Below are 25,432 nucleotides of genomic sequence, written 5' to 3'. Positions count from 1 at the left end.
AACTTCAATGCTGACCTCACTGTCACCTCTTCTACTGTGGTTCATTTCAGGCCATTCTTTTCACTTAAACTACCTCTAGGTGCCTTCCTCTACCTAGTCTTGGTCTGTACTATACCCACTTTCCGATTTATCTTTTAAATTCATAGTCTTTGGCCTTATTACTTTCCTCCTTTAAAATCTGGAAGGACTGAATCCTTACTGCCTATCAAGCTAAGCCTTGATTTTCAGACCTAAAATTTTGCCTCCACATATCTTTTCAGCCATAAGTCCCCCAAAAATTCTCAAAAATACCATATGTGCCAACCTGGGCCACTTATCACTATTTTCATACATCTATGCCTTTACTTATGCTTTTGTTTGCACCTAGAACTCCCTCTCTCCCATCCCTAGCAGTAAAAATACTGCTATCAAGGTCTGTCACAGTTCCCAGTTCCTTCATGAAAATAGTTTATTTGCTCAATCTAATGTAATCTGCTCTTTATTTAAAATGCTGATGATCCTTTAAATTAATCTGAGGAAAGACAGTTATAATTGTGAAAATGGTATAATCTTACTGAAATATCACTCCAAAACTTAGCAACATCATGTTGATTTGCTTGTAGGAATTCTGTAAACCACTTGATGGAACGTTTGCTCCCTTTGTTTTCAGTCTCATCCCTTTCAAAACGCTCATTGTGCTTGTTCACAGAGTAGTTAGTTAGATGCATGTATAACTGGGTCTGTAACAAGTAAGAACGAAAGTTATCATCTATGAGACTCTAGAACGATGAGGTTTCACAGATCATAAAGCAACCAAAGATGAAAGATAATTTTAAAGTTTAAAATATACAGATCGACAATTTCATCATGATTTAGATAATTTTCAAATTAAATGGAATGGCACATTTCCAATAAAAGGATTACAAATGTAGTCATCTACAAAGTTACTTTATATATTATTCAAAATATATCTACTATAGAAAGCATTAAAATAATTGCATGAAACTGTGAAATTACACACTGCTAAGCAAGAAAAACACTGCTTGTTTTTGTTAATTTGTTTTTAATGTTTTTAGCGACAGTTCTCACCCAAATTTGTTTTGGGAAGAGAATTTTCTGAGAGAGCATTCTATGTTTTTTCAAAGAAAAGTAAAAAATGGTATCTCAAGTAAGTAGCATAAATCAAAAGGCAGGACTACCAAACACAACCTCTGCCTCTGATAGGGACTGGGAGGCCACTTGAAGTCATTCACAAGACAGAGCGCAGTTCGAATCGGCAGACAGAAGCACCACACATGCTGTACAGAGTCTAAATGATTAACAGGAAATTTACAGTACTCCTTATTGGAGCTGTTATGCCTTAGTCTCTTTACACTTTTACATTTGTTGATACTGTTATCCTCAAATAACTTGAAACAGAATCCAAAATTTTAATCCTCTCGTAATTGTCAACTAATATACAGCTAATGATTCCTTACCAATCTAGCATAAACATTCATCAAACCTATATATCCTACCCTCAGATCCTATTCCCAGAAATTAGAGAGCAATGTTGCATCCCAATGAACATGTACTTCATGTACATGATTACTATTGATGTTTGTTAATAACCAAGTACATCTGTATCATATTTTATTTTCACTGCAGTTACTTAGGTCTACAGTATAAAATCTTTGAAGTAAATGTGCAGAAGTGATCATTTGAGTTACATGTTGTTTACAAACCCATGTGCCCATCACTAATTAAGAATTTATTTTTTCATTCATTAAACAATATTTAAGGCGCACCTACTTACTATCTGCAGAACTGGTACTGGGCACTGTGGATACATAGATAAACAAGATAGAGTCCCTACCCTAATGAAACTTAGAAAAAGCTTTAAATTAAGTGATATTTAAAAGAAAGAGCATAAATCTTATGCTTGTCTAATTCTAAGTGCTTGATCTGAAGAAAAAGGAAATTAATCAAACTATAGCATTTCCTAGTTTCCAAAATATAAATTTTTCAATTTAAAAAGAGTTGGAAAATAATTTATTGAGGAGCTCTCCATTTGGCAAGAATTTCTAAAAATAAATAATAATAGCAGTAATAAAAACCCTAGCTATCCTAGTGAAAAAGTGAGTAAAAAATGGAACTGTTCATTTTTCTTAAAACAGTATCTTTGCAAGTAGGACTGGAAATTCCAGTTTCACATCTACCTCAACAAAACCCCCTTCTAAGCAGTTCATTGCCAGCTGGACATTGGCCATAAGCAGTGAAGACAGCTATAAACCAAACAGCAACCTTCAAGGAATGAAAAGTATATAACTATTCTCCACCCTATTTTTTAGCATATAAGCTCAATACAATGAATTGGGTTATATAAAACTTTTCAAGAACTGGTCAGCTGCTACACTGGTAGCAAAAAATAAATGGCTATTATATCTCAATGCCTGAAATTCTCTGTCTTATGATCTTCTTATATGTAGCTTACCAATACCAGCTTTTCACAAAATACATGCTCACTATTTTAAAAATTGGAAATAGGAAGAAAGAAACAAATATGCAATAGTATGCCATCCAAAACCAACCAGTGAGAGCATTTTGATTTTTTTTTCCAGCCTTTTTTTCTTAAGCTTACCTTTTACATAACTGTGATCTCACTTCAGATAAAATTTTATATACATATATATGTATATATATATATATATATTTTTTTTACTCTTTCATATCTTAATCTAGGAATTTGATCGTGGAGTTGAAAAAGGTGAACTTTTAAATTTTAGAGATATGTAAGGAACACTGACACTTATATAGAAGATCATTCTTTGTACATGTGAACCAAAGACACAAGATTACGTGATTCAAAAGCACTTGGCAAAGTGAGACCTAGAGGTTACGTTGCCTGACTCCCAAACTTCCCTTATGATTTCTTAATCCAGTATATTTAAGCAAATATCACATACATATAATTTAAGATATTAAAATAAATCACTTAAATGAGCTTACAAGTCTTATCCTTTCCTATGTCTTCCCTCTTTTCTCTCAAAACATGACTATCTGCCTTATAATGTATTATAACCCATTCTTATCCACACCAATTATTTTAATTATAATCTAAGAGCTGACAAGTCTCAAATTAGGTCTGTAGCTTGGTTCTCTCATCTGAACTCCAGACCTATGCTATACATCCAAATGCTTATAGCATAGATCCATTTGGAGGCTGCACAGGTATGTCAAACCAAACACACCAGCTTCCTGCAAGACCTTTAACAGCCCCTATATTTCCTATCACGGTGAATAATACATCATCCACCCAACTGGCCAATGCCAAAATTCTTGAGTTTTATCCTCAATTTCTCTCTCCTTTTCCCTCGTTCTATAAATCCAACCTGTCAGTATATCAATGTTATCCACGTTACCATAAATATATCTTAAATCTATGTTCTTATTCTTAGTATAGTCCTATTGCTACTACTTTAGATAAGGCCATCTTTCCTCTCACATGTGGTTAGACTAGAAAACAGCTTCTCCCTTACCCTCACTTTTCCCATTCATCTACAACTACAGCCATCTCTCACATTCCCCACATACAGACCAGGTGACTTTTTTAAGACAAAAATCTCATTCCTTCTTTAAAATCTTTCAATGCTTCCCTTCTTCTTAGGTTAAATTCCAAAATCCTAGACATGGCCTAAAAAGCCCTGAAGCATCTGTCCTCTAGGCTTTTCATCCTTATCTCTGAATACCCACCCCTTCATGGTCTGTATTTAGCCATATTAATTTTATGAGTGCTTTCTCCAGACACACGGTAACTCTGGGCCATTTTTCTCTATAGATTTCCACCCCACCCCGCCCTGCCCCCAACCTGGCTAACCCTCCATTATTCATATTTCACTTTACAAACTCCCTCTCTAAACTTTATCTCCAGCTGGGTTAGATGCCCTTGCTATGCACTGCCATAGCACTCTCAGTGTCTTAGACCATTACACTTACCATCAGGTATTATAATTGCTTATTTTATTTTCTGCCTCCCCACTAGACTGTTGCTTTTGAGAGGTCAAACACTGTAGCTGTCTTGGTCACTGTTTTTCCAAAACCAGCACAATGCATAGAATGCAGTAGAGTTCAAATATTACTTGGTGATTGGATATATTCACACCTTATGACCTTCAAAGAGATGATTCTTTCCTTTATCTTCCTTTCCAGTGAAAACTTTTACAGTTCCCTTTTTCTTCCTTTGTCAGGTTTACAATATTTTTCATTAATTGAACATAGTAACATTTATGAACAGTCATTATGTAATTTTTAAAATATGACCGCTTTTAGTGCAGATAATTGTGTGCATAACACTGGAGGAGAACAATAACCAGGCTTTTGACAAAATGGGAAATAATAATTAATTATAATTTTTACTATAATTAGTAGGTCCAAAAATAGGGTAGAGGTTAACTAAACTTTTAAGTATGGATAATAAAGTTTGTGACTCTCATGATAAATTATGATAATAAATTACAGTTTGACCTTCATAAACCATAAACTGCAGTTATGACTTTCAGCAATGAGTTATGGCTGCATAAAGGAAATCTTAATGGAAAAATATCTACAGAAAGCTCCATTTAATAGATTTTAAAATACACACTGAAACTACCAATTTATGTCTCTACTTTACATTTGGTCAATGTAAACTTACCATCTTTTCTTTTGTGCAAAGTAACAAATTAATAACTCTACTTTCTGATAACTCTCACTTTCTCTGTTTCAAATACTTTCTCCCACATCCTACATGTTAAACCATACCTGTCATATAAAGCTTGCTCAAATACCACCTCCTCCATGAGAAGCTAAACATAAACTATCCCTACACTCAACTCTATGACACTCTGTACTTCTCAATGAGATATTATTTTTATTTACATTTCTAAATAAATCATTTCCATCCAGGGCCAAAGAATATACACATGTGCTTTGAAATCCATTTCTATATAGGGCCACTGTATACACATGTGTACATGTCATTTCTATGCAAGGCCACTACATACACACGTGCTTTGAAAGCCATCCTTGTGCTCACAGCACCCAAAGGGAGTGCCTTCTCCTAATTAGCCTGCTGGAGGAGACACCTTTTTTTTTTCTAATTTTCACAAATCTGTCTATAAATTAGAAGCAGTCTTGTACACAATTCCTGACTATAAAAACCTGATAAAGAGGTACTGTGATTCATATAATCTTTACACACAATGCATGCTCTAAAAAGTACAAGCTGAACAAATGAATAAAACCATAGATTCTGTCTGGTATCACTTACCAAATTAGACTCATTAGGTGGAATGTATTTCTCTGTTCCCATTCGCACAAGTCCATCATGGTAGAGAAATATTTTCAGTGGATCACACGATGTCACCAGAATATAAATTCGTAAATCAAACTTGTAACCTTCCATTAGGAAAGGCTTTTCGATGTATTCTTGAACAATCAAATGATCCTGAGATGGAAGTTTGTCACCATTTCTTATCAAGGAAATCCTAAGTTAAAAAAAAAAGAATTAGGGCACCTGGGTGGCTCAGTCGTTAAGCGTCTGCCTTCGGCTCAGGTCATGGTCCCAGAGTCCTGGGATCGAGGCCCACATCAGGCTCCCTGCTCAGCGGGAAGCCTGCTTCTCCCTCTCCCACTCCTTCTGCTAGTGTTCCCTCTCTCACTGTGTCTCTCTCTATCAAATAAATAAATAAAATCTTTTAAAAAAAAGGTAACTTCCTTTAAAAAAAAAGAATTAAATGACTAATCTGAAATGGGGTCAAGATGTTTACAAAGTTACACATAATACTCAACAGGAAAATGGTGTAGTAGGGAACTCCAAAGTCTGTCCCTCCACAAATGCAATAAACAGCCAAAAAATTGCGAGAATCAACTTTTTTGGAAACCTAGAAACTAACCAAAAGCTTGTAACAACCAGAGAACACTTAATCAAAAAAAAAAAAAAAAGTCTAATCTATGTAAAAGAGCTTTGTGGCATTTTAACTTACTCTGGTCCCATCCCCCAACCTCAACTTATCAATGGCCTTGGACAACAGCCCATGTTCCCAGTACAGGTCCTGGTTCTGGAGGGAGCAGAATAGACCTTATTCTTGTGGTAGTTTTGTTGTTGTTATTGTTGTTGTTTTACCTGTCTGGTGGCTCCCTGAAGGAACTCAAGGACTGCTCTTATCTTGCCTAATTAGGAACTCTGCTAGTGTTGAGGCAACTACTTGGGCGGGGGGGGGGGGGGGGGGCAGGGGGAAGGGGCTTGTTGAAAACATTTAAAGCGAATGCATTAGTTCCCACTGCCTATGACAACCAATAAAGGTTGGGGAAAACAATATACTAACCAAAAATATTGGGAAGAAAAACTGAAGTATGAGAATCTTTGGGAAATAAAAGCTTTGAAAAATCAGACATATTTCTGGAAATCTAGAATGCCATGTGCATGCCCAAGGCTAAGTGCATGCTCAGGAAAGACTTGAAAGGCCCTACCTAAGCTCTTACCTCTGACTAACCATCAGGTTCTGCACAAGCAGGAAATGAAGAGTAGGGCAGAGTCTTAAACTGCCCGTAGCGACTGGAGGAGATTATGCTAACCGAAAAAAGTCAAGCAGAGAAAGTCAATTATCATATGGTTTCACTTATTTGTGGAACATAAGGAATATCATGGAGGACATTAGGAGAAGGAAGGGAAAAATGAAGGGGGCGAAATCAGAGGGGGAGATGAACCATGAAAGACTATGGACTCCGAGAAACAAACTGAAGGTTTTAGAAGGGAGGGGGGTGAGGGGATGGGTTAGACTGGTGATGGGTATTAAGGAGGGCATGTATTGCATGGAGCACTGGGTGTTATACGAAAACAATGAATCATGGAACACAATATCAAAAACTAATGATGTATTGTATGGTGACTAACATAACATAGTAAAATTAAATTAAATAAAAAAATAAACTGCCTAGTTGAGTGTTCAAGGCACGTTCCAACCCACACATACACCCCTTCTGCAAGGACTGGGAGTTTGGGTTTGAGGGAGGTTTTCTTGTTTTATTTTGTTTTGTTTTGTTGGTTGCAAATCTCTGTCCACTTACTAGCTGAGCACTGACCCAACAGAACAGGAACTTGAGTGCCACACGCAACAAAAAATACAGACTTCACAAAATTATTTCAGAAAGATCACTAAACAAATAAAGAGCAACCATAGCAAGCAGCAACAAAAAAACCTTGTAGAGGGGGAGAATCTGATTTCCAGAGTTGCTACATTATAACATTCAAAATGTCTGGCTTTCAACAAAAAATTATGAGTCATGCAAAGAAAAAAGAAAGTATGACACATACACAGGAAACTTACCAATTAATTGAAAGACAGACATTGGGCTTACTACACAATCAATTATTTAGATCAACTGTTTTAAATCTGTTCAAAGAGTTAGAGGAAACCATATGGAGAGAACTGAAGGAAACCATGAAAATGATGTCTCCCCAAATAGAGAACATCAATAGAGATAGAAGTTTTTGTTATTGTTGTTGTTGTTGTTGTTTTTAAGAAGAGTGGAGGGACCCAAACTGAAATTCTGGAGTTAAAAATACAATAACTGCAACAAAAAATTCATTAGAGAGGCTAAACAGAAGATTTAAGAAGTCAGAAAAAAAATTAATGAACTTGAAGGTAGGTCAATTGAGAATGACTAGTCTGAGGAACAGAAAGAAAAAAGAATGAAGAAAAATGAACAGAGCTTAAGAGTCCTGTGGGACACCATTAAGAATACCAACATACACATAATGGGAATCTCAAAAGGAGAGGAGAGAGAGAAAGGGACAGAAAGAATATTTGAAGAATTAATGGCTGAAAACTTTCCAATTTGATGAAAAACATTAACTATATATCCAAAGAACTCAATGAACTCCAAGTAGGATAAATTCAAAGAGATCCACACTGACATAATATGCTAAAACTGTCAAGAGCCAAGACAATCTTGAAAGCTACTATCACACCCTATGGATCCTCAATAAGATAAATAGCTGATTTCTCATCAGAAACAATGGAGACCAAAGGCAGTGAGATGGTATATTCAAAGTGTTGACAGAAAGACAGAGGAAAAAAACAAAACAAAACCTGCTAGCCCATAATTGTATATCTGGCAAAAGTATTCAAAACTGAAGGAGAAATTAAGATATTCCCAGTTAAAAACTGATAGTTTGTTGCTAGTATAGTTGGCCTATAAGAAATGCTAAAGAGTATTCTTCTGACTGAAATGAAAGGACACTAGAGAGTAACTCAAATCCACACAAAGAAATAAAAAACACCAGGTAAAGGTGACTACATAAATAAATATGAAAGTCACTATTAATGTAGTTTAGATTTGTAACTATGCTTTTTTCCTATATTATTTAAAATACAACTGCATTAAACAATAATTATAAATCTATGTTGATGGGTACACAATGTATGAAAATGTAATTTGTAACAATAATAATATGAAGAGGGACAGAGCTATATAGAAGCAAGGTGAGGTTTTTGTTTTTGTTTTACTATTGAAACTAAGTTGATATTAATCTAAACAAGATTATTATAAATTGAGGTGTTCATTATAATCCCAGGGAAACCATTAAAAATAAAAAAAACTCCTATACAGATTCAAAGGGGTACATGCACCCTGATTTTTTATAGCAGGATCATCAACAATAGCAAACTGTGGAAAGAGCCCAAGTGTCCACCGACTGATGAATGGATAAAGAAGATGTGGTGTATATATATGCGATGGAAAATTACTCAGCCATCAAAAAGAATGAAATCTTGCCATTTGCAGGGAAGTGAATAGAGCTAGAGTGTATTACGTTAAATGAAATAAGTCAGTCAGAGAAAGACAAATACCTTATGATTTCACTCATATGGGAATTTAGGAAACAAAAGAGATGAACATGTGTGAAGTAGAAAAGAAAGAGAGAAGAAGAGAGGGGGAGGCAAACCATAAGAGACTCTTAACAATAGAGGACAAACTGAGGGTTGATGGAGGGAGGTGGGTGGGGGATGAGCTAAACGGATGATGGGTATTAAGGACGGCACTTGTTATGATGAGCACTGGGTGTTGTATGTAAGTGACGAGTCAATAAATTCTATTCCTGAAAAAAATAATAATTAATAAAATTTTTTAAAAACTCAAATATATAGTAAAAGAAAATTGGCACATAAGAAAATATCTAATTTTATCTAATATCTAAATACAAGAAATATCTAATATCTAAATACAAGAGAGTAGAAAAGGAGGAATTGAGGAATGAAAACTATATTAAGACATGGAAAACAAATAGCAAAATGGCTGAAGTAAGTCTTTCCTTATCAATAATTACAAATGGATTAACTCTCCAACTAAGACAAGCACTGGCAGAATGAAAAAAAAAAAACAAACCATGGTCCAATCACACATTGTCTACAAGAGATTCACTTTAGATTCAAAGATTCAAATAACCTGAAAGTGAACAAATGGAAAAGATATTCCATGCCAAAAGTAACAAAAAGAGAACTGGAGTGGTAAACTAGTATTACACAAAATAGACTTTAAGAGAAAAATTGTTATGAGACAAGGACAATATGTAATGATAAAATGATAAATCAAAAGATTAAAATAACATACGTGTTTTTATTAAAAGCAGTCTCGGGACGTCTGGGTTGCTCAGTCAGTTAAGTGTCTGCCTTTGGCTCAGGTCATGATCCTGGGGTCCTGGGATCAAGTCCCGCATCAGGCCCTTACTCAGCAGGGACCTGCTCCTCCATCTGCCTGCCACTTCCCCTGCTTGTACGCCCTCTCTCTCTCTCTCTCTGACAAATATATAAATAAAATCTTTAAAAATAAAAAAATAAAAGCAGCCTCAGCCACATTTTCTCTGAAAACGTACATTGCAGAAAATGAACATTAGAAAGCAAAAGGACACAGGAATACTAAGTTGTGTAATCTATGTTCAGCTAACACTAGACTAGTTTGTGGTACTTTAGCTTAAAATGTGTTTTACTCATTCTCAATTCAATCACCATGGCTCCATAAAGAAAAAAAACTTATATGTAAAGCAAAGGGGATATACTTACCTTGCTTTAAATTTCTAGCTATTGAAAGAGTAACTACCTTACCATTTTTTTTCTCCAAGTCAATTTAGCTCTACCATATCAACTTAATTTTACCCTCCAAGCTTACTCTAAAATTATTATAAATACAAATTTTATATTTAAGAAAAAATTAGGAAACATCTTTTTTTTTCTGTTTTGTTGTCTCCTACTAAAGTCTTTCAACTGATTTAATCTTTAAATTCAATAACTGAAGCCTGTGGGACAGGGTAAAATGGCTCAATAAATATTTAGTTCCAAAAAAGCAATAGAGACCCATTTTATTATTTTTTTCGTATTCAACCATGAGTGAATGCTCACATTTATTCTTTTTGCCCAATTTTTTTTAAAACTTTTATATGTTCTGGGTGAAAAATACCTACCCATGACCCATTGCACCATTAGCTGGTTTTACTATAAAAGTTTTCTGCTTTCTTTTTTTCTTCAATTCTTTCATGTAGTTCTGGAATTGCGTATATTCAGCAGGAAAGATCCATGTTCGAGGAACAAAGGTATAATCCAGAGGCCGGGACTTGATCATTCTGTAAATTAGAGATAATATGAAAAGTAATTTCTATTCAAACTTTTCCAAATTTTCTTTGTGGTACTGACATCACAAGGATTTAAATTCCCACCAGTTCTTCATTTACTGATTCATTCAACAAAGGTCTATAAAGTACCTCCTATGTGCTAGGCATTATTCTGGACACAGGGGATATATCAGTGAAAAATACAGACAAGATTCTCTGTTCTATGTACTAATTAATATACTGATAGATCATTCAAGTATATACTATATGCTAGGCACTAGAGATATTAATATAAATTAATATGGTCTCTACCCTAAGGAATTTACATATAGGCTATTAAATACAATGTAGTAAGTGCAATAAAGACATACATGGCAAGGTAACATATGGAAATAGTCATTAACTCTGCCTCTGGGATGAGAGGGTGGGTAGCAGGAAATTGTTCACTGCCAGGTACCATTCATGCTGCTTCTTTATAATTTTAAGTCCTCTGAGGCACCCATAAGGAGCAGTTTTGATCAACTTTTACTACACTGTTTTTGAAGTTTAACTACTTTTCTGAGAAAACGATGTGAGCCTCTGAGTATACTAGAAATTTTGTTTTGTTTTGTTTTAACATGAGCTACATATCCCTATACGTGTGGTTTTATGGCTACAATGTATGTCCTGATATTTTTATGTTTGCTACTAATCAGGCTGCCTATTTGATACATAACTTAAGGATAAAACTAGGCATAAAATGTTTACTTTTGATTAATCCCAAATATTAACCATTTTGTACATATTGATTCCCAATAAAAATGAAGAAATTAGAAGAAATATTTTAAAATATTATCTATTAAAGAAAATCTGATTATTTCAAAAAAAGGTCCTTTTAATAAACGTATGCAAGTCTTTTATAGATAAGGAGATATTGTCTCCAGATGAGATTGGTAAAATCTAAAATGGGACCACAGTACATGGGATGCACAGAGGTAGGGCCTAAATTCTAAAACTAGGGTATGGAATATATAAGCCACCTGGCCTCCACAACTGTAGGTTCCTATGGTTATCATATTTCAAGTGCTCTTTCAAGAAAACCCTGTAAGAAAGTTATATTTCCACCAAATATATCATATTTCAAGTGCTCTTTCAAGAAAACCCTGTAAGAAAGTTATCTTTCCACCTATAAGAAAGTTATATTTCTTCTCTACCCCATGAGAAGGGAAGCAATTACCAACTCTACCTGTCAAATCCAGAATAAGCCAATAAGCTAAATAATCTCAATACAAAATAGGATAACATTGACTGGTTTGGAAAACACACATACACACATATACACAGAGCTAAAGGAAACACAGTAACAATGCTAATGTCCTTGTTTTTGTGTCCAATACCTTTAAATGTATTTATTATATTTTTAACAATGATATGAAATTAGATCAATTTAAAGTTTTAATTAAAATAATATATTTTAAACTAACCACATAGAGTATTTGTGAATGATACCATTCTTTCACATATATATTTGGAAAAAAATCCAAGCACGCATATATTCAAGAGAAATACTTTATTCCATTTAGCAATCTAGCACAAATCATTTGATGTAAAAGTGTATAGCTTCAAAACAGACATGCAGTCTTAGGAATTTGGAAATATGGAATAATTTCTGCTCATAACTGTCATGGATTTACTAAATGATATTAAACACGTAATTTAGTTAATTCTGTTTTTATATAAATAGGTCATAACTTTCCATCTAATAGAAGATTCCTTTTTCCTTAAGGAAAATTCCAAGGATTCTATAAAAATGAGAAATTGCCTATTTGTAATAGCTACTAATGGGTCTACATTTAACCCTCTTGCCTCTCCCAGCCATACCGACTTCTGTTCTCTACAAAGCAGGTAGAATGATCTTTTCAAAATGCAAATATGGCCATTTTACCAGCTTCACCCCCACCCCTCCTCTCCCGTGGAATTTAGGATAAGGACTATGATCCCAACCATCATCATTCAGCTAATCTCTCCCATGCCCATCAATGTCTCTGCTCCAGCTACACCCGGCTTTGTTTCAGTATCCTGACTATTCCTGCTGTCTTCCAGCATTATGACCTCAGACCATACTATTCTTCCTGCCCAGAAAGCTGTTCTCTACCATTTTCATCGATAAACTCCTACTCAGCATTCATATTTAGGCTTCCACATCACATCCTCAGGGAAACTCTCCAATGCCTCCCTCAGCCAGAAGTCCTTCACTGTGCACTGATTTACAACTATGTACCTCTACTTCACTGCACTTATCACAGCTGCAACCCAAAGTTGTAAAAGCCAAAAATCTGATTTTGATCACCTTATGTGCCCAAAGCCTAGTGCACTGCGCAGCATATAATAGATATTTAATAAATATGTTAGATGAAAGTAAATGACTTCAACGAAACACATGTCCAAAACTTTACAGAGGGAATTCCCTTTCCTCTGAAGGCTGTTCTTCCTATAACCCTGTGTTACTAAATTGCCCCACCTACACGATCTTGGGACACTGCTCTCCGCCTCCCCTTTGAGTCTCACATCACAGCAGCTTCCCAGTCCTGTCAATTCTATCTCTTCCCTATTTTCCAGATGTATTTTCTCTACCCCATTCCCACTACCTCTCCTTTGGTTTATCAGATGTTGACAATCACCTCCTTCAGGGCTTCCTCCTTCCTTTCTACCTTCTTTGAATCCATTATCTACAGGCCCACCAAGAGTATCAAAAACAACATTTCTCTGCTTAAACCCATTAAAAAAGTTCTCATTTCTCTCAGGATAAACAGAAATATTTGCTGCATAGTTAAAGAGATTAAAGAATCAATGATTAAATGATTGAATAAAACATAGTAACACGGTGTACCCAGCCTGGCCTTCACATTTATCTGCAGCATCATCTTACACTGAGCCTCCTGGCGCCCTATAAAACCACAGAAACTGCTTAGTAGTTCCCCAAACATATCATATTGGTTTAAGTCTCCATATAGTTTCTCCCACTGTTGTCTTTGCCTATAGTCTCGTTGCCTTCTTCTCAAAGGGTGAACTCCTATACACTTTTCGATATCCATTTTGCATTCGAATTCTCCAGAAAACCATCTGGGCCCTCCTAGAAACGACCTCTGTCATCATCCTTGTCACAGCCATACAATGACTCTCCCCTAATGTGGTACCATCAAACTGTATTATATGTATCACTCTTTCTCCCTTACTAAAATTTGAGTTCTAGTCAGGGACCAGGCCTTCTTTGTCTTGTTTGCTTGTTAGCAGTCTCTAGTCTATAGTAGACACACAAAAAATATTCGTTGAGTGAGTGGGTGTATAAACTTTCACATGATGCCTATAAATAGTCAGTTGCATACCAAGTTTACTAACCTTTCTCTGTTTGAGTTTTCTTTTTTAAAAACTTTCTCAAATTATCACTCAACTTCCTTAAACTAAAAAAAAAAAACCTAATCCACAGAAATATAAATTGCATAAAATTTCTGCAGTTCATTTGGTATAACACTTGAGAAACTGTGAACAGTTTTTCCCATAAAAGCAGATTGTTACTCCAAATACTGGTCTCAGAGATAAATATATATACATGTATATCCCTGGGTAGGGACAGACACACGTGTCTATGTGTAAGTAAGTGCACAAATGCACCTACTATAGTGTCTGGCACACATTAGATGCTCAATAACATACAGATGCTCAATAACCAGGATATGAACTACACATACACACACAGTGTATTATATTGCTAAATTGCAGTAAAAAAGAAGCCTGAGATTCTGGAGACCAGGATTCTGCTCCAGCTCTGCTATTAACTATTTGTTTGACTTGTGCAAGATACTCATTTCTCTGATTCAAGTTACCTCCTCTGAAAAATGAAGGAAGAACCAGGAAACTTCTAAGACCTGCTAGCTCTAAAATTCTATCTCTTCCATCAAAATATCATTTCAAATCAATGTAACCTGGTGAAGGATACACTATAATATTCAAAACAAACTTTGAGAAGGTCTTCTCTATTATAAGAAAATGAAGATTACTTGGTCATATTTCTTGCTAAGAAATCCTTTCGACAGATCTCCCCCATTCCTGGAAAATGGTTGATCCTCTGGAAAATATAAAGGTAAATATTAATATTCTCATGGACTTAATGAATATATTCATTTATACTATAATAGAGTTACATCCATCCTCTGAGTTTAATGTTTTAAAAAAACTATTAATGTAAAACATTTAAAATTAAATGACTTATAATGACTTTATAGAATTAAAGAATCTACAATAATCAAAGAATAAAATTGCAAATTTTTTAAGAAATTAAAAAATGGCGTTTACACAGATATTAAAGTTACAATTTTCTGTGTTGAATAACTGGTGATTCAATGTCCAAATTATTTCTAGTATTCTATATTTACTATATTCATACAGATAAGCATTGTAGAAATACTGGCGAAAATGGCCTTGTTTGTTTCCTATAGTCAATTTTGTATTACGTTCTACACTGACAAACTATACAAAATGTCGACTGTCTAAAATTCTGTGTATTTGGCTTTTTAGTTTGACGTCTCTTTTTTAATATGTTTGTTTGACATTCTAAAAATAAATGAAGCCAGATTACACATAGCAGACATTGCAAGGTATTTCCACTTCCTGATCTCTCTGTGCAATCTACTCCATGTCACTCGTCTTTAAGCATAATGCAAAGCACCCATGTAGGAAGCGTTTTCTCCTGTTAATTCTTCCTTAAAGATGGAAAGAGGTTAAAAGTTAGATTGGAAGGAATTCAGGCTTTTATGCAAAGCACAACTGGACAGCAACAAAACACACTATTTAGGTAAGTTAGAACTGAAATTTAATATGTCCACGCATTAAGAACCCTATCTAAGTAAAATTACAATGGAATTCATATAACTCTCCTAAAACCAATAATTGGTCATGATTAATCCCCACCTGGTAATTTTGCAGCTCTGCAATCTTCTCCTGCTGAACCGCAGAATCACACCATATAAGGTTACTTGTTTCATCCTCATCTGGAGTTTTCATAAATCCCATTTCATCTATTACTAAACGAACTGCAAATAAATGATTAAGTGAAATGAAAATTAAAATACTACTGAAATATATTCGTTGTGGAAACATTTTTGATATATTTAAATTTTATCTCACAGTATTTCATTTGCAAAATATCCATTAGTTACAGCATACCCTTATTTTTAGTTACAACAATTTATCTAGGGCCAATTATACTCACAGTAACTGAGAACTGTTTTTAAGTTGCACTCAAAATCCTTGGATTCAACCCTCTGAGATTTAGCAGGTACACAACACTGCTAAAGAGTTCAGTGATTATTCATGGCACATTGAAAACATACACACAGCTGAGACAACACCTCTACTCAGGAAAATGTACTTCATGGCTTTTTTTGTGACCTTGGGCTAAAAGGGAAAAGGGAAAAATAGTTCCTGATCATTAGACCTATCCTATACTTTCCACCTCCCCAGTTCAAATTATTTTTAGCAGTTAAAACCAAGTCAGCTATGTTGACTCAGGAAATGAAATAATGAAGCAGAATTCACAATAGAGATCTGGAAACTGGCCCTCCTATCTGCTCCTAACCCTTTAATTCTATTGAAAAAATTTATGCTTGGAAGAAAGCTTGTTTTTCAGTACAAACTATTTATATGCTCCCCTCTGATTAACATACTAACATTTGTCTTCCAATGAATTTCAAGTTTGGAATAAAGATAAGCAAAATATTTAGGATAAATTTTGGTTTCCAACAGAATTCTGAGTCTTTTTTTTATAAAATATTTATTTTATTTTATTGTGTTATGTTAATCACCATACATTACATCATTAGTATTTTTTTATGTTTTTATTATTACGTTATGTTAATCACCATTATTTTTTGATGTGTTCCATGATTCATGGTTTGCGTATCAGACCCAGTGCTCCATGCAGAACGTGCCCTCTTTAATACCCATCACAAGGCTAACCCATCCCCCCACCCGCCTCCCCTCTAGAACCCTCAGTTTGTTTCTCAGAGTCCATAATCTCTCATGGTTCGTCTCCCCCTCCGATTTCCCCCCTTCATTTTTCCCTTCCTATCTTCTTTTTTTTTTTTTTAACATATGATGTATTATTTGTTTCAGAGGTACAGGTCTGTGATTCAACAGTCTGACACAATTCACAGCGCTCACAGTAGCATGTACCCTCCCCAATGTCTATCACCCAGCCACCCCATCCCTCCCACCTCCCACCCCCCCACCACTCCAGCAACCCTCAGTTTGTTTCCTGAGATTAAGAATTCCTCAGATCAGTGAGATCATATGAGTCTTAATAGAAAGGTGTAACTATATAGCAGCACTTCAATGTTTTATTTTTAAATGTTTTCCTTTTACTGTGTACCCTATATATGAGGAGAAATGGTAAGAGGGGATTCAACTGTCTGAATTTACTTGGCTCAAGTATAAAAGTGATGAGCAGACACTTGTCAGTCTCAAGTCCTAGAGACTCTTGATGGCTTTTTGGCTGAGGAGAAAGAAAGGACTTTCTATGCAATGGTTCCTAGAACACAGGCATAAAAGAAGAGAACAGTAATTGGAGGTGTGTGATGCTGGGGTTGGGGAGGAATGCTGAGCTGAAGTTGCCATTTTCCGTGAGAGGCTTGGGAAAACTTGGGGCTGTTCTGAAGGTCCAGGTGACAATGTACAAAGCAAGAGTTGGGGGAAGGGCTATTCTCTTGTCTGCCCCAGACCACCATGCAGCTTTGGTGATCTGAGGGCTCGGGACCTGCCGTGCCACCTAGAAAGGGCTCACAGGAAGGACAACGGCCATAGCCACCCAGCCTGGAAGACTGCTTTACCTCACTCATAAGCAGAAAAAAAATAATGAGGCCAGAATAGCAGCTCAAGACAGACCTGTTCCTGAGTTCAGGAGAGATGTTGTCTGGGGCTGCTCAGAAATAACCGAGAAGACCTTAAAGAGAGAAAGGGAACCGGTGGCAGTTACAGAGGGAGGGAGTATAATGAGCGACTACAATGTGGTTATGAATGTGTGCATGAACCAGTGAGGCTGGGAACATTCGGGTTATATAACAATAGTGGAAAAGATCCATTCTTTCCTTAGATTCACAAAAGCAAATCTGTAAGGTCAGTCATATATAAATCTCTTTTATTATGAAATTCAAAGCTTGAAGGGCTGACAAAGTTGAACTTCAAAGAAAATACAATGCCGGGTATTAAAATGTCACTTTTTTCAGGTAAGCTATTTAATCAAATTTTTATTTGAACTGAAATTTTAGAAATCAATTGGAATCTTTTAAGGATATCATCCTCCACTGCACAGAAAAGAAATCCGTTTAATGCGTCAGTTCCAAATAGAAAGTTGTTGACAGCTAAAGCCTAACTCCACGCCTTTAAATGCTGATATTTTAGGAGCTCTCTTTTAAAAAGGGGGTGAAATACTTGCCTCCATACTGAATTTCTACCAAACCAAATGCCTCATTGGTAAAATAGAGATAACCATATGAACCATTTCCTCACGTTTCCCTTTGCATACTTACATACCCCCCTCTCTGATCTTTCTCGTCGGCATTTAATAAAAATTATCAAAAATACATTCCTCACAATTTGTCCTATGATCTTTTGCCTTGACCCACAGAGCTTTCAGAGGCTGTTCAGGAGTTTTAAAAATAGGAATCCATGCAACTCTCTGAATTTTAGATACAGAAGAAACATTTGTGTTTCTCATTTTAAATTCCAATTCACATTTTATTTGGGCAATATGATATAGTAAAAAGAAAACTGAATTTGAAAACAAATGAATTCAGGTTCAAGTTCCACTTTTGCCATCTGTGTGAACTTGGATAAGTTGCTAACTCTGGACTTGTTTCTTCAACTTTGCTATAAAGGATGTATAAAAAATAATGTGGAATTTCATAATGTAATAATTATAAAACTACTGAGAGAATGTACTTCATTATTCCACAACATGTCTTCATAAGAAACTATTAGAGAAATTTCTCTCAAGACTCAGGAATACAGAAGTCATATGTCCTTTGAATAACGAGTACAATTTTATCTTCTGGGCACTGTGCATCCTATACCTCATTATGATTTAATGTTTGCTTTGGTTGCTAGGAAGCTCTGAGTCAAATTCGTGTCCATCTCTAACTATAGAGGGTCTCATGGTATGTATTTTGGATTCTTGTCAGCCACAAGATTCATCTTATTTTACTATCTTTATTTTTCCATGTTTATTTTCTTATGGCTATATGCCACTTCAAATTCACCTCACTATTAGAGTGAGGAAAGGCAGGGAAAAGAGAGGAAGGGGGTAATGCAGCCTATTTTACAGGGTTATTTGGAAGATTAAATGAGGTACTGCCTGCGGAAATGTTTGGTCAATGGTTATAAAAATATTACTATTAAAACTACAGCAAAGTATTCTACAAGAAACAGGCAACACCAGGGCAAAAACACAGGTGTGCTGACTATGGCTTAAGTGTATTTTCATTATGTAATTCAAACTGCCAAGAGAGCAGGAATTAAATTATAAGAAGTAAGCTGTTGCATATCACTTGCTTAAATAAGGGAAAAGCAAGGTAGCACTTTCTCCTTGACACATGGCCAATTCTCTCTTTCTCTTCCCTGTACTTGGCTCTGTATTCTCCCAACAGTCCCTGATCCAAGGACTGAGCCAGGAATTCTGTTAAACACCACGGCGCAGGTTCAGCAAGGAGGTAGGAATCAGTATAAAGAATGCTAAGGCAACTTCAGCCCTGGGAAAACTTCCTGGGAAAGTGAGAGGGAAGTGAACTGAAACACTCTCCTATAGATCAAGGTTCCTTATGAACCCCACCAGAACCTTAAAAGTAAGTAAGAGGATAAGGTAACACCAACCATCAATCACTTTAACAATGGTCACCTTACTCTTGTTTCTAGAAAACATGCTGCAAATAAACCCTGAATCTTTCACATCTCACCCTCCCATGCTAACTTGTTCAAGTCCCCGCCTCTGAGGACCACTTGCTGGAACAGAGTATCAGGGCACCTCAATTCCAGTGAAGTATTCCACTGATTGCTCAAGAACTTTGGTGAATTACTGTAAATGGAAATAAGACTCTCAAAGATGAATAAGGGTAAGAATAATTAACATCCTTGAAGTTCATCTGATTTTCCCTAACTCTCTTAAAGCAAAATGGCTAAGAGGAAGATCAGTTGAGTACTTCTGGTATTTGTTAAGAGTTCTGCAATACTGGGCAAGTGCATCTTAATTTAAAACAATTATTCTTCTTATCTATTCGCTATACCACAGATACTACTTATACATAAAAACTGGAATTTCATTAATAAAAAGCAACAGCATCATCAAAACAATTTTTTAAAACACAGAGAGAAATGTGTTTCTACTCTCTTCCTGAAGTCAGTCATTGTTTAATAAAAATCTCAAATTTTGTACTTTTTTAATTTTACATCTAACATTTTAATCTGTTTAATGTTTACTTCATACTTGATTTAAAAAATAAGTATTAACCAAAAGCACATATATATAATACCATCCCATTAGTAGCTAAAGCTTTTAGTTTACATTGATGTTTTTGTTTATTAACATGTTAAATATCTCATAAAAAAGAACAATTTATAGAAGGCATTTAAAAATCAATTACACAAAAGATATCTCCCTGAATTTAGTCTTTCCAACAGTGAGGAAAACCTCATGATTCTGAGGAGACCCACCAATTTCAAACTTTGTCCCGGCAACATTTGCTGTAATGGTTCCCTTCTTTTTCTTCTTTCGGACTTTCCTTTTCATTGTGCTTTGATAAGGCAATTCTGTACTCAGATCCAGGGGAGAGGGTCCCTGAATGACTTTAAAAGAAATGTACACCAATCAAATATCACTAAAATAACAAAAATTCCATAGCAGAGAACACAGATGCCCCCCCACCACAAAAAAAAAGTAAAACTATAAATTCTGGTTCTTTAAGACTCCTCAACTGATCTTTGATTCTTAGAAAAAATTCTCAGTGATGATCTATAATGATGTGACTACGTCAATCCGCTTACCTCTTTCTTGAGGCAAAGATGGCATTATTGCCTGTGCCTGTTACAGCGAGTGCTGTTGTACCAAGCTCTCAGGAAATCTGGAAGGACTGCATTAGTCTAAGTAGGATATGGCTCCAAGTCACTGAAAGTTCCTATCATATTATCTTGGTGGAATCCTCAGATTTCAGGACACTGAAGTTATAGGATGAGAAAGTACCTGTAGGGATTTTTAAAACAAACTCATTTAGAAGACAACTTCTATGAAATATTTCTGTTCTTTTTAAAAGTCAAGTGAAGGTGAAAGTTAATGTATTCTATCAACAAATATTTGCTAACTTATTAAACCTTACGCAAAATGCCAAGTGATAGTTCCCTGTCCTAAAAAGTGCACAGTGTAGGAGATTTTATTTCAGTCATATATCATATTTACACACAACAAATAACATGCCATACACCAATAACCATCTATTGAACACTTACTATAGTGGGCCACTTAAGCCACTTAATCTTTCAACAAAACCATGAGGTAGAAGCTTTTATCCTTGTCTTACTGTTAAGTAAACTGATCTCAGAAAGGACAAATCTTTACACAACAAGTGACAAATTAAAATTAACATCTCTCTGATGTCAAAGTCAGTGCCCTTAACTAGGACTCCACACAACCTTCAACCCAATGTCTGACACGTAGGTGCAGCATTACTTTTCTTATGAAACAGTGAAGTAGGTGCCAGGACAGAGATCACATACCAGAGGAATACAGAGAAAAGGGATTTCTCATTAAGGAGGGGGGCAGCAGTCGGCGGGGAGGAAGGTGACGACCTCATAAAGCAGACCACATTTGAATTGTGCCTTAAAAAATGAAAAAATTTTGTTATTACAACGAGCTTATTTGGGCACACAGAGGAATGCTATAAACATTTTTTAATGAACTAATTTGATTTGGCTACACCGCAGCATGGCCTATATTACACCTGTATTTTCACTGTGTATGTATGAACCTAGGTATTCATGCCCTGCCTATACTATACTTCCCAGTCTATATTATCAGTTTTCTAATTTCTCCATTCACAATGTAAGAATCTTTGAGTTCTTGTAAAATGTATCTAAACACAATGAAAAATTATAAAACCTATTATGATAAACAAAGGTATGGTATCAATACCTTTACCAGAAGATTATTAGGTTTATCAGAAATTCAGCTACATAAAATATGACTCTTATATACATCACATCCAATAGTCATTATTAATAATAAGATTCATTATTAAAGAAAATTTAGAACTTAGTTTGTTCTCAGGTACCATTTTTAGTAGAATAATTATCTAGAATAATTCAATCTGAAAGATAGGAAACTATTATTTATTACAGACCAACTGTGGGCAGGCACTGTTAAGAATCTAAAATATCTTAGCTCATTAACAAACCTGGAATTTAGATATCATTTCTGCAATTTTCCAGATGTAGAAATTAAGGCTAAATAAGTTAAATAAGCCAAGGTAACAGTCTATAAAATAGAAAACCTAGGCTTTGAACCCCATTCTGTCCAGTTGTTCATACTATTCACAAAGCCCCACTCTTTTCAGACACTCTGCTAATATGCTATATAGATGTTAAAAAAAAAAAATTGGCAACCCATCTGCAGTACAAGCTGCAAGATATGGGCGTATTGTGGGAAATCACAATACTTCAAACCAAACAGAGAAATCACAGTAAACATCCCTAGCCTGATCTCAGCTCCCAGTTCCAAGCTGGAAATAGACTGGATTACTTTACAGAATAAAAGAGAGGAGTGGTCTAAAGTTCAGTGTGATTTCTTTCTGAAAGCTTTCTGATACCTCAGGGAGGTACCTATTTGGGTTTACAAGTCCTTGTCCAACATCTTGTTACTGGAGTAAACAAAGATCCTCTTATGGTAACACAGTACGTATTACATTTAAAGTAGGTGACAAAGTCAACAAGAGTGTGAGACAATGTCTGCCTAACTATACTGACAATAAGTTAGTAATTGCTACAGGCTCTAAAAGCAGATTGTTAATTTCTGACTTAACTAATGAGCCAAACTACTCTGATTAGTATAAAGCTCAAAATGAGAACTGTTAACTCTTCCCCCACCACACAGGAATTTAAAGGCCTTAAATTTAGTCTATCCATTTATATGCCTTATTTAATTTCTACCATCCCAATTCTAATCATTTCACTCTATTCTTAGTGAGAGACATGAGAGGACAGACTGATCACACCACTCAAATGAGCCATGGTTACCTACTTTTCAGAAGCACACAGCATGTTTCAGTTACCTCCGAAATACTTTAGCCAAGGGTTTCTTCAGCTTGGCTGCAAAGTAGAATCACTTGAGGAACTTCTGAAAATCCTAGTACTCAGGCCACACCCTAAACCCCGGTGGGGCCCAAGTATCAGCATGTTTTAAGCTCTCTCTCATGATACATGACTGTATCATGCAGCCAAGATTGAGAGCCTCTGCTCTAAGCACATAGTGACACTGAATCAAATAATATAACATACACATATCAGAAAAAAGTAAAACAAAGCAAAAACTTTGGAACCTATATAAAAAAAGTCCAAATATTTAGATAAAAATCATCCATTAAAATCCTCATTTCTATAGAAGTTCAAGTAAACAAATTCGGAAAAAAAAGAATTAGACGATGAGCAGAAATTGATTTCTAAGACAAATAAGCAATTTTATTTGGCAAATAAGCCATTTCCAAAAAAAAAATCAATTTCTCAAAATGTCAAGCAAATGGGAACCTTAAATGTAGAAGCTCAAGTGCTACCATGCAAAACAATAGATACATAAGATGAAAACCAAAAAATTGTAATTCCAATACATTTGTGTTGGAGTGCTCTTTCTTCCCAGTTCTTCCCATTGAATTGCAATCCATCACTTAAAATCCAGAAAAATTTCCACTTTTCTCTTAAAACTTCCTCTGATTATGTTTGAAGAAATTCATTTCTCCCTCTTTGGGTCTATCACAGAGGCCATTATTTGTACCCCTATCATATCGCTAACCACAAACTAGGAAGGTAAACTCTGTGAAGACAAGTGGTTTTCTTATATCTTGTTCACTCCTCTGCTCCCAGAGCTTAGAATATTGCCTGACATAATGCTAAATAAGCACTTGTTCATGATGTCAGCTGGGAGTAACCAGAGGTGGTCATGGAGCTATGAGAAGCAAATACGTATCATTTACAAACATTATTTTCACATTTTTAAGTGAAAAAAGCAAAGTACATAAAAGTTTACATTTGGGTAAAATAACAGAAGAATATGTGGAATATATGCATTGAGTAGTGGAGGCCTGTTGTGGCTGGGGGCAGAGCTCATGGAGATTTACTTTTATGTACAACCTTTACTATCTTGTGCATGTATTACCTATTTAAAAGTAAAAAACGCGATAAAAGTTTGTTACAACAATACCATATTAATAACAAAACCCATCAAACTTTGTATTTCATTTGTTTTCCTTAAAGATTTATTTATTTGAGAGAGATAGAGCATGCATGCACGTAAGCCTGAGCTGGGGTGGGGTAGCGGAAGGACAGGGAGAAGCAGACTCCCCACTGAGCACAAAGCGCACATTCGATGTCACGACACTGAGATCATGACCTGAGCTGAAATCAAGAGCTGGACACTCAACCGACTGACACCCGACACCCTAAACTTTGTATTTTATTTAGATGAAAGTACAATATGGTAGAAAGAACACTGGACAAGAGGTCAATTTACATTCTTATCCTTTACTCTGACACTTACCAGACAGATGACTTAATTTCTTAATGCGAAAAAGGAAGAAATTGATTTTTCCCAGCCTTACAGCCTAAAATGCCAACCAATGAAGATAGCATTGGTGGTATCTTTGAAACAACAAGATGAACACAAAACATCTTTCGTGTAAATTACACAAGAGAAACTCAGACCTTCCCAACAATCCCCCAAAATCCATGCCCCAGTGAATGCTATATAAAATGGGTTCTTCATACATATTGGTGGAAGTTTAGCTTACCATAGATTACTAAAATAATCTTCATCAAGGGCCAATGGAAACCAAAATTAGTGTTAAGTTGAAAATACATTAAATAACATTAAATAAAAATTTAATAAAAGTTATTTTATGGTAAGGAGAGGGAAGGAGACAGAAATAGATATAAACCAGTACCTACTGCGTACTAAGTATTTTCACATAACTTTGTGTGTATTTAGCCCACCCAATAAATGCCCCAGTATGTTTTATTCTAATTTTACATATAGGAAAATGTAGACTTCATGGCTAAGTAACTTGCCCAAAGTCACACCTAATAGGTGACAATGAAGTGGCTTGTCTCTAAATTCCATGACATTTCCCACTCTGTATGCTACCTTCTAAATTCAGTCTTTAAATATGACATTGAAAATTTCACAAAGAAGCTTAATTCTGCTTGACTGGAGCTATTTTAAAAGCTAGGGAATGAGAGCAAGAGAAACAAGCTGTGGTTTAAAATGTAGTTGAGATCATAAAGTTGCATCAGATTTAATCTCTCTTCTCAGAACACCAAGGCAGCTATCCATATTCAGACTGTTTTCCTGTTTTTTCCTTCATGAAGATACTACAATTCAACAAATACTCTTATATATCACTGTCTATTCTCAGTGAATGAAAGAGACAACAATTTTCTTTCTTTGTGGTGCTTGCATTCTAGTGCAGCAGAGACAGACAATAACAGCAAACATATTAAGTAAACTATAGAAAATGCTAAGTACTATGGAGGAAGGGAGCACAACTG

The 25,432-nt window shown here is 35.4% G+C and overlaps 1 protein-coding gene across 1 annotated transcript in view; it reads right to left on the bottom strand.

The window, feature by feature from the left end:
• The window catches only part of TTLL7 (tubulin tyrosine ligase like 7), a 91,349-nt gene extending 70,552 nt beyond the window's left edge, over positions 1 to 20,797 (bottom strand). The window contains exons 1-7 of the mRNA XM_028102540.2: positions 20,672 to 20,797; positions 20,342 to 20,473; positions 15,551 to 15,672; positions 14,641 to 14,708; positions 10,457 to 10,615; positions 5,267 to 5,483; positions 555 to 719 (exon numbers count right to left, since the gene is read on the bottom strand). Coding sequence (XP_027958341.1) covers positions 555 to 719; positions 5,267 to 5,483; positions 10,457 to 10,615; positions 14,641 to 14,708; positions 15,551 to 15,672; positions 20,342 to 20,473; positions 20,672 to 20,696 — 888 coding nt within the window. The 5' untranslated portion in view covers positions 20,697 to 20,797. The remainder of the gene's footprint in view (positions 1 to 554; positions 720 to 5,266; positions 5,484 to 10,456; positions 10,616 to 14,640; positions 14,709 to 15,550; positions 15,673 to 20,341; positions 20,474 to 20,671) is intronic.
• Positions 20,798 to 25,432: the final 4,635 nt, after the last annotated feature.

Source organism: Eumetopias jubatus, unplaced genomic scaffold (genome assembly GCF_037043125.1).
Source record: "Eumetopias jubatus isolate StellerSeaLion01/CBP00866 unplaced genomic scaffold, mEumJub1_p1.0 scaffold_4, whole genome shotgun sequence".
NCBI lineage: Eukaryota > Metazoa > Chordata > Mammalia > Carnivora > Otariidae > Eumetopias > Eumetopias jubatus.
Note: the sequence above shows the minus strand (reverse complement) of the source record. Positions and strands in the feature narration are given on the sequence as shown.